We start from the raw sequence: 11162 nt of genomic DNA, 5'->3' as shown, positions 1-11162 counted from the left end.
ACATGAGGCTTTCACTGACTCTCCATTTACTCTTATCTGATTGGTTCAATAAACACATCATACGCCAAGACATTTATCTTCATTTAGTTCAGGTACATTCTCGGTGCCAAAATGATACTTTTAATGTACACATTGTCTACCGTATTTTCCGGACTATAAGTCGCACTTTTTTTCATAGTCTGGCTGGTCCTGCGACTTATTTATCAAAATTAATTTGACATGAACCAAGAGAAATGAACTAAGAGACATGAACCAAGAGAAAACATTACCGTCTACAGCCGCGAGAGGGCGCTCTAATGCTGATCAGTGCTCCGGTAGTCTATACTGAAGACATAGAGCGCCCTCTCGCGGCTGTAGACAGTAATGTTTTCTCTTGGTTCTTGGTTCTAAATAAATGCGACTTATAGTCCAGTGCGACTTATATATGTTTTTTTCCTCATCATGACGTATTTTTGGACTGATGCGACTTATACTCAGGTGCGACTTATAGTCCGAAAAATATGGTACATTAAAAATAAATATACAATAACTTAATTAAACATGATACTTATAAGTTGTGCACCAGTAGACTAGACTCCCATGTGTTCATACTTAATTGTGAGTTGGTGTTAACATTATTGGATTGGTTTGACTTTACATTGAAAATGTATTACAATCTGCATGTTATGTGACAATGCTCAGCACTTAAGTATCAGAGTGCTATACTTTGTAAAACCTTTTTACTAAACCAGTTACATAAATCTGAATTTGTCACTTACAATTCAATATAAAAAAAATACAACTTTGATTAAGTGTCTTTAATGATGTCTAATGATGTTATAATAACTAATTATGTGGGAATCCAACGTTACCAGCCACCAGGGAACACACAGCCATGTATATATCGAGAACGATCCGGAACTAATTGAAGATTAATGTTTTAATCGGATAAGAGTAATAGAGTGTCAGCGAGAGCCTCATGTGATTGGCTACAAGGAGGTGGTGGACCCGCCCTCTCCCTCACGCTTTCAAAACTCAGTGAGAGAATCGTGCCAAAATTGTAAGCGCAGAGAAAAGAAAGACGGAGCTGTACATATCGAATTATTTCGGGAACTTTTTGCCCCACATGCACAAGTCATTTAGACATTTGCAACCGTTTGTTTTTTTACACATACAGATTGGTTCTATGCAGTCAATATGTTTTGCAGTTCTTTAAACTGGTGTTTTCGCTTGCAAATCACTGTTCACATGCTTGCTGTGCTTTTGACCGTCTTTTAGTGGAAAACAACGTACCAAAAGTGTAAGCGTGGAAAAATGGAAGTCAGAAGAAAGCAGATCATATTTATTTTGCTTTAGCATGAAGCTACAGTTGAATTACACTTATGAGTGAGAGTAAAATGCTGCAAATAATTTTTTTTTATGCTTGAAACACTATTTACACCTTTACAAAGCTTCTCTTGCGCATGCAAATTTAATTTACACTTACAGTTTTATGTACACTTCCACAACTCTTACCCTGAATATTCAAATCTTTTTGGCATTAAATTACCTTCATACATATTTACAGTGTTGTTCATTTTCCTAGAAAATATCCTTTTACATATTCTGGAAAACTGTTGTCCAAATTACACTTTACACAAGCCTACTAAATACTAACTTTTAAGTAGATATTATTGACTAATGTAATTACTTTTAGTAATGTTTTCTCTTTTTCTTTGAGGGCTCTTTTTGACAATGGCGACTATTGGGGAGGATTCAGGTCCCGGTGCCCCAACTGATGCCACAGGCTCCGCCTCCAGTCCACAGAGTGATGCTGTAACCAATGAGCTGCAAGAACTGTCTCTACAGCCCGCCCCCAACTTACTTCCTATTCATGAGAGGAAAAATGGTGAGCTTATTGTAGTGCAAAAATGATTATATATAATTTATAGATCTAAAGACACTGAATCTTCAATAACTCAGACTGAAGCATTTGAGAACATGACATTTGTAGCTACATTTAATCACCTGTTTTTTTTTTTCAATTGACCATTTTTGTGATAAAGGTAAGCTTCACTTAATAACTACCGTAATACCAATAAGATAAATGTCCTATTATTTTATAATATTGAATTTTATTTCTTATAATGATCTAGAGCCAAATTTGTTTCTAGACACAGAGTGCTTAATCTTTACAATCATATAACTATGATAAAATCACAGTAATGTGCAGCTTAGAGTTGCTTTTACAGATTTATCCTTGAATAATCATTTCTTGTTCAAAATTAGATAAACATACTGTACGCTGTTTATTGTTGCCAGTCAACTTGCATATACTGTGGAGTTGAGCTGATGGAATAACTTTAACTTTTTGACATCCTATAAGCTTCTGATGTCAGTTTTCTCAGAAAATTGCAAAAGGATTGTAGTACGATTTCACAATACGCATTACGTTGCTGGCCTTTTGTAAACCTAGCAGCCAATTTTATTTGAGAATTTTATTCTCATTTAGTGCATTTTATTTTCATCAGATGCTGATCTAGGACCCTCTATGTGCAAACACGGAATAAAAAAATATTTTTTTTTCTTTGTTTGTTTTTTATTTATTTATATATATTTTTTATAATTGCTAAAAATCATGGTAACACCACAATACGGTTCCATTTGTTAACATTAGTTAACTACCATACAACTTGATCTAATAATGAAAAATACCTGTAAAGGGTATAGCATTTGTGAATACATTATTAGAATCAAAAGCACCACTTAATATTATTTAAAGGACCTGAGCTAACATGAACTAATAATGGACAGCTGAAGTTTTAAAATGAACAAAGATTAATAAATGCTGTAAAAAAAAAATATTGCTTGTTTTAATGTTAGTTAATTGCATTAAGGCAGAGTTCTTCAAAAAAATGAAAATTTGTCATCATTTGTTGAACGGTGGCCAACATTCTTCAAAGTATTTTCATCTGTGTTCAACAGAAGACAGAATCTCATACAGATTTGAAACAACTTAGGAGTGAGTAAATGATGACAGAATTTTCATTTTTGGGTAAATTATCCCTTTAAGCAATGGAGCTATTGTAAAGTGTTACTAAAATTAGACCAAATTAAATTACTTTCACTAACATGCACATTTGGGCATAGACGCAATGTTATGATAGGCTAAATGTTATGTTCTGAAAACTTGCACATGGTTAAGCTGTGTTTAGTATATTGTGCCTAGCCCCTGGCGAATAATGGTTTCTAGGTTTGTTTTGTATCACTAATCTATGTAAACACCCATACTTGTATCCCACAAGATCTGAATATGAAAGACTGAAATCAGATTGAAAATCGAGTTGTATCTGTGAGGTGCCGCTACTGCCACCCAATGGATCTTATTAGCACTTTGGTCTTTTTTTTTTTTTTTTTTGATCTTGGAAAAGTATTGGACAGCCTGAAATCACTTACACTATCTACACACTCTGGCAAGTGAGTAGTCATTTAGCACAGTGGTTCCCAAACTTTTCCATTCCACGACCCACCTAGACAAGTGTAATCTATTTCATGACCCACCACAATATTTGAGGAAAAAAAAGGTTGATATTACTTTAAGCCTAATCTTACTTAAAAGTTTGATGACAGAAATGAAGTATTTAAGAAAAAAAAACTTTTTATTTTAGAGTAGGCCTACACCTGAAAAAAATCACTATTAATATTTAAGTTTTAATTTTTGTTTACAGACTTTAGAATATGTAGTGTCCATAAAAACGTTAAACAGGCTCACTCCAGTGAACTGTAATCTGCGCTGCTGTGTTTTGTTGCAGAAAATGCATTCACGATCCTTCCGTGTGTGTCGGTGAGAACGGAGCACAATCCAACACTTTTTTTAGAAAAAGCATAAGAAGCAAAGCAGAACTATCTAAAACTGTTTGGAGATTAAAATAATTGTGAAATAGGTAAAAAATAATAATAAACATGTGTCTCGTTTTAAATAAACAAAAAAAAAAAAAACTGGATGACATTAAGTTCAGGCAGAAATTTATTTTAGCAATGGTTAAATTAATGTTCAGCAATATCTTCAAAAGATTTCTGAACTTTGGCAAATTTTTCTCTAAAAAGAGATGATACGTCAAGGAGTATTGCATTATTTTTTTGTGCATTTTGTTATGTGGAAATGTTTAAATCTTGTAGTGTTACAATTAACCCTGCGTTTGTGCACTGCTCACCCTGTACATGTGAAATGCTTTTTACAAACCGTTTCCCGAACGAAAAAAGTGCACAGAGCTCAAACGGACGATAGAAATGAATGAACATGGCCTACCTGAAACCGTTTTCGTAACATTTGTTTTCTGGTGTATGCAATCTCATGCGGAATATAGTGTATTGAAGTGAGCAAGTTTTTCTCTTTTAATAATGCGGACCGATTGAACCTTTTAATGACATTGCTCTGAGACCTTCACTGTTATTACAACTCGTGCGCGCCCGCGCTTCAAAACACGCAAAGCACGCGGACTTAATTGCAATTCGAAAATCACACTAAGGATATTGCAGTCCTTATTAATGTTGGTGGGCTATATCATTGTGACGAGTGGGTTCCCGGTTCCCGCCTCCTCCTTCCCGTGATTGAGAAGTTTTTAATGTGTTAGACTGGTGCCGAAGCCTGGGAGGAAGGAGGGACGCGGTGCCGAAGATCCCTCGGCACTGAGGTGAATCCGCAGTGCCATCGAGCAGGGCGAAGGAGGATGCTCGAGGCGGTGGGCTGGAGTGAGTTGCCGGGGAGACGGACGCTCCTCTTTTGTATCCTTCCGATCTCCTCCGTGGTTCTCGAGACTGGTGAGTCGAGCAGGTGTCGCTCAATTCCAATCACTCCACCGGCCTCGCACCGTTCCCACTCGTCACTTTCGTGCAGCCCTAGACTGAACTGTGTGTGTGTGTGTCATTGAAACGCAAATTTAGCTGCAGCCAAGTGACTTTGTGCGACCCACCTTGTTCCATTCTGTGACCCACAAGTGGGTCGCGACCCACAGTTTGAAAACCCCTGATTTAGCAGATGCTTTTAACCAACTGTGAGCGACCTGATTTAAAGTGCCTCATTCAGGCTAATGGATTGGCCCTGTTGAGACGTGTTTGGCTGCAGACATGCACTCTACTCTGTTCTGCAATGTCACTTGCACTTTCTGTACTGGAATTGGAAATGAGTTATTGCTTATTGCTTCAATATATGTTTGACTTTTGTCAGACTTCTTTAAAATGATTTTGTAAAATATAATGAATATATAATAAATCTAATGAATCTCACAGTGATATGAGTATATGCTATGTCCATATGCTGTACAGTCAAGCCAAAAAGAATATTTGGACACTTTTATATATTTGTCATCTTATCCAGTGCCATTGATTTAAGTGCACATTTCAGTTGGTGTATGAATAATATTTTGGGCCGACTATACGTTTGTTTGGCCATATTGCAGTTCTGTCATTGTGGAGTTTGTTCTGGACCTCAGAACAATTTTAGTTATTTTAGTATTATTTCTATACTGTTGTAGTATTTATTAATATTTTGTTCTTTTTATATTTTCATTTTTCATTTTAATTGTAGTTTTTGTTTTAGTAATTTGTTCTTTATGTGCTTTTTATATGTGTTTATCAGTTCTTTTATCATTATTATTATTAATATTTTATTTTATTTTTAGATTTCTCTTTAGCTTTAAAGAAACTGTTCATGCAAAAATGTTAATTGGTAATTTTTTTACTGGTGAATTATTGTGTGTTTTTATTTTTTATTTTTTTATCACCCATTTGAACTTTCATTCTGACGGCACCAATTCGCTGCAGATGATACATTTTTTCCATATAATGTTTATATTTTATTTCCAGATTAAATTAAAATGCATTTAATGGTTTTAGTTAACAGTAACTTGACTTGATGCAGAAGACAGAATTGTGTTTACATATACACACATATTAGTCATTCAAATGCAATTCGTTATCTGTCACCCTTGAGCTGTCACAGTGTTAGTTTATCTATAAAATGCATGCATCTTTCTTGATTTGTATCCTCCAAAGATATTTTACACCCTCACACTTCGGCATGTAAAACCAAATGTGCTACAGGAATAAGTCTGCTCTGCTTAAAAAAAAAAAAAGAAAAACACCTCCCTAAAACACCTGCCGAATGGAGCGATTTTACACCTAGGCAGACTTTTTATTTCCATAAATTCAGCAGCTTTAAATAGCTCCACTAGACAATTGTGATGTTCTCCATTCAGACACCAGAATGTATGCACAGTTTTAGGAGGTCATATTTTACAGATTTTAGTTTCAGCCATAAATTCATACAAAGAAACACACTTCTGTGACTGCAAATGTGCTTTTGTGTGTCTTTCTGTGGGCAGAGAGAGGTCATTGAGTGCAGTGTGGGCTGCTTTAATAAAACACACACTACTCAGCACAAATGTGTGTGTGTGTGGACTGAATGACTTGAGGAACAGCTGCGGTTGTGCAGTAGTGCTGTCACACACAGACACACACACACACACCTTTCCCTGCAGATAACTTCAGTCTTCATGCTGCTTCTGCAATAGCAGGAGCTCTGGATCTTTGATGTGGCTGTTTCTTCTCATCAGATATCTTCCTTTTTATTTCTTATTTCTTTTCCGTCCTCTTCTGCTCTCTTTTTCTCTTCATCCGGATTTCTGTCAGCAGATCAGCAGTTCTGAGTGAATGACTGAAACAGGCGAAATATGAAAGACACAAAGGCTGCAGGAAGTTTTCGGAGTTAGAAACTTCAGCGTCTCTTTGAAGGAAAAGCACTTCTTTTTGACCTTTTGAAACCTTTTAAAAACATGACCACCATGCTGAACACCAGCTCGTGGCTCCACGCCAGCCCCGCCTCTTTTGGATCTGCTCCAATCAGCCACAGCGTGAAGAAACAAGCCGTCCGATTGGACCGTGAGCGGCGTGCCTGCCTGAGTCTGAGAGAAGGTGTGGAGTCATGTTGCATGTGTGCATTCAAACCAATAAACCACAGTTAAAGCCTCTTTGGGCTTTTAAGCTTTTTTTTAAAGCCTTTGTGAGGTGTGCTATAACTGTTTTATGTTTTAATATATATAATATTATTATAGGTTAACAAGAGCAACACTGCAATATAGTTTCATTAAGGTACACCGTTTTGTGTAAACTATACTTGCGCCACCAATTAAGTCTTGCTTAAGAGTTTTTTCACCCAAACAAAAATTCTGGCATCTTTTAATCTTCTGCTAAATACAAAAGAAGATGTTATGAAAAACGTGTAAACAAACAGTTGATGGACCCCACTGACTTCCACAGTATGATAAAAATCCTATGGATGTCAATGGGGACCGTCAACTCTTTGGTTACACACATTCTTCAAAATATGTTCTTTTTGTGTTCAATAGAAGAAAGAAATACGTACAGGTTTGGAGCAACTTGAGGGTGAGAAAATGATGACAGAATTGAACATTTTAGGATGCACTCGTGTGCATTCAAATGTAATTAGATCAAATGTGAGCAGTGATGTTGTATTGAATATTTTATAGCTAGTGAAACCTGTAAACGGCAGGCACACTCCACTGAGCTGTTAGCACGTGTTTGTGTGATTGTATGTGCTGTGCGTGGTATGCCATGGGTGATAATGGAACCAGAGAGATGACATTCCCACAATCCAGGATGAAGAAGCATCAGCTCATGCACACACACAGATGCTTTATCAGCACATTTAGGTGTCCTGCAGGTCGCAATTTGAGACACGGGGCGTAACTTAGTATAATATCCTCAATAACTCAGCAGCAGCTCAGCGGCCTGCCGCACAGATTGAGTGTCAGGTACAGTATGACTGTGAGGACTCAAATAGAAACATATGAAGAACAAGCTACAGAGAAAGATGGAGGCATTCCAAACGCACCATAAGTTGTGCATTGTGAGATTACTTTAACAGTGAGATTTGCAGTGAGGACATAGAAACCACAAGTGAAACAACTCTTTTACAAGGCTCAGATCAGTTTATATTCTTGCTTTGTTGAATTATTGATTTCGATTGTTTGACAGAAAGGTAACACTAGTTGAAGGACCAATTCTTACTGTTAACTACAGTAGTTGCTCATTAGTATGCATATTACTAGCGTATTGGGTGTTTATTATTACTTATAAAGCACATAAATGCCTTCTTCTGCATGACCCTATTTCAGGTCCTTTAATCCTACCCCATACCCACACTTAACAACTACCTTACTAACTATTAATAAGCAGCAAATAGAGACTTTATTGAGGCAAAAGGTGTAGATAAACTAAAAGTGTGACCCTACACAGCTACAGTAGTTCCAGGTATGAATCCTGGTTCTAGATCAATGGTTTTCAATTCCAGTATTCACGTCGGCTCATTAGAAGAGAGCTCTGTGCATTAACTGTGTTCCCATTTACATGGTCCACAGTGTTCACTGCTCCCTGAGGTGGGAAATACATAAAAGTTTACTTAACTTCAGAACAATTTTTCATGGATTTGCACAAATAGGTTAAACTGTGAAGTGTGAAAATATACCTCTGTAAATAAGTACAATTTAGATTCATGTCTTGCACACTTTTAGTGCCCTTTGAATGGATATGCTCCCTTCTAATTGATAAAGATTCATGCAAAATGTGCAGAGTGGGGGGCTTGTGAGGACTGGAACTGAGAACCACTGTTCTAGATTTTAAGAATCAAAACAAGAAATGAAAAGAAGGGGAAAAAAGTATATATATACTTTAAACAAATAAGGTGCTTTTTACAGCAATGCTCCTTTTACATAGTAGCAGTTAAAATATTTATTGTAGCCTAAATCTCAACTTCTAACATTAATGTAATTAAATTAAATATAAAACAAGCTATTTGTCACTGCCAGGACATTAACGTTTTTATAGAAAATATTTTATTGTTTGTTATAGAAAAATAAGTTGTACTCAAAAGTCCAGAGCCTCGATCATAACAATATAACAGGCACCTTCTGAATAGTGTGATATATAATATTTACAAAAAATGTAAATTTATATATAAATGTGTAAGAAAAGAAGTTCTACACTGTTTTATAGATGGATAAAAGCCATAAAATTATATTAAACTATAGTAAATGTGCCTTAATTGATTATTTAGCAGCGTCTTGCAGTTTTTTTCAACACTATTTGGGGAAATGACAAACCCATGAAGTTAGGACCTGCAGAGTCTAGTTAGCATGTGCTTCCCTTTATTTTATTATGTCTCTGAGGATGAAATGACATTGCTTTATCAATGTGGATGATGTGTTTAGGCAGTAGTTTGTCCTAGAGTTACTCACTAGTGAAAACTTTGGTGCTGTCAAAAGATTAATCGTGATTAATCACATCCAAAATAAAAGTTTTTGTTTACATATATGTGTGTTTACTGTGTATATTTGTTATGTATATATAAATACACACGCATGTATATATTTAAGAAAAATATGCTGTTTATATTTTAAATATATTTATATATATTATAAATTATATGAATATGATTATATACATGTAAATATTTTTTAAATATATGCTGTATCTGTGTGTATTTATTATACATTTATTTATTGCACAGTACACAGAGATATATAAAAAAAACTCTTATTTTGGATGTGATTAATCGCGATTAATCGTTTGACAGCTCTAGAAAACTCAAACATCATAAACACACACACACAATTTTCCCAGACCAACTTTAGATCCCTAATAATCCCTGTATTAATGATTCATCTGCCTCAATTCTCTTACTTACAGTGAGTGCGACAATCATTAACTCACAACGTTGAGCTTTAGCGTGTCTGTTGGGCCAGTTTTCCTCCTGAAGCACTTGCACACATCTCTGCCAGCCATCTCGATTTCACCTCCCGATCATCTTTAGTGACCTCATGCCAGATCAGAATTCAACAGCCCATCAGCTGTTGTGATGACCTAAAGCCAGATCACAATTTAGCTTCACAACAGGTGCGGCACTGGCTCTATTCCACAACACAAACAGCATGTGAACAGGTGCTATAGGCACTCAGTTAATACATGTAACTCTGCTGACAGGTTCAGACCTCAACAACATCAGCCATGTTCAAAAACATCTTCTGGCTTTTTTACTGGTCAGATGAGTGAAAAATGGGGGTGGGAATCGCAGGGTACCTCACGATACGATAATATCATGAATACAGCGAATTCTGCGATAATGTATTTATATTGCTAGACAATCCTATAACAATACGTCACAATATCTGTCTATAACAACAAAATGCCTGTTTGCCTGTGAAAAGGTTAAGTGCAATTTTCCTCTCTTTATTCAATTCCAAACTGATAGAAAAGTTCTGTAAATCCAATTTAACGTCGAGTTAATAATTCTATTCGTCAACTTTTTAAAAGCTTGCACATTTCTTTGTGTGTAAACCAACACATTTAACTGCTTATAAACTTTATAGGGGCTATATATATATTACGGTGCCCTAAGGCGACATGTTTGGTTCACTTAGTTTTGTCGTGGCCATGACACAATAACTCTTGGGAATGTGATAGGTCATGGCCAAGAGATATTAATTTGAGGGAATTAATGACATCCTTATGTCCACGGCATCCATTTCTCGTGGCCATGAGTTTAATGCATAAGCAAACCTGCGTGATGATAGCAACCTGGGATTATCAAAAATAGATAAAAATAGATTTTTATTAAAATTAGGCAAGGCAAGTTTATTTATATAGCATATTTCATATACAGTAGTAATTCAAAGTGCTTTAAATAAAAGAGAAGAAAAGAAAAGAAAAAAAATCACAACAATAAAACAAGCAATTTAACAACTTTGAAAATTATTTAAAAGTGAATTTAAAAACAGTTAAGAATAGAAAATGATTATACATCAAATATAGTGCAATCAGTTCAGACACTGTACGGTGCTCATTCAATAAATGCACAGCTAAACAGATGAGTTTGAAGTCTAGATTTAAATGTGACTAGTGTTTTAGCACATCTGATCTCTAAAGTAACTAAAGGCGGACTCCCCTTGTTTTGTGTGAATCCTTGGTATTTCTAACTGACTCGATCCTAATGATCTGAGTGCTCTGTTAGGTTTATATTCAGTGAATATATCTGCAATATATTTAGATCCTAGGTCATTGAGTGACTTATATACGAGTAGAAATATTTTAAAATCAATCCTAAATGTAACTGGAAGCCAGTGTAAGGA

At 35.7% G+C, this 11162-nt stretch overlaps 1 protein-coding gene across 7 annotated transcripts in view; it reads left to right on the top strand.

Moving 5' to 3' along the window:
- Nucleotides 1-1713: 1713 nt before the first annotated feature.
- Nucleotides 1714-11162, top strand: part of LOC132148909 (myocardin-related transcription factor A-like) — a 50493-nt gene continuing 41044 nt past the window's right edge. For 6 of the 7 annotated variants that reach the window (XM_059557705.1, XM_059557698.1, XM_059557701.1 and 3 more), the window contains exon 1: nt 1714-1867. In XM_059557705.1, the coding sequence (XP_059413688.1) occupies nt 1714-1867 (154 nt within the window). Of the gene's footprint in view, nt 1868-6791; nt 6931-11162 lie in introns of those variants that run through there. The other variant, XM_059557699.1, reaches the window with a different exon arrangement.

This window comes from Carassius carassius, chromosome 9 (assembly GCF_963082965.1).
Source record: "Carassius carassius chromosome 9, fCarCar2.1, whole genome shotgun sequence".
Classification (NCBI taxonomy): domain Eukaryota; kingdom Metazoa; phylum Chordata; class Actinopteri; order Cypriniformes; family Cyprinidae; genus Carassius; species Carassius carassius.
The sequence above is the reverse complement of the archived record's forward strand: the minus strand, read 5'-3'. Positions and strand labels throughout refer to the sequence as shown.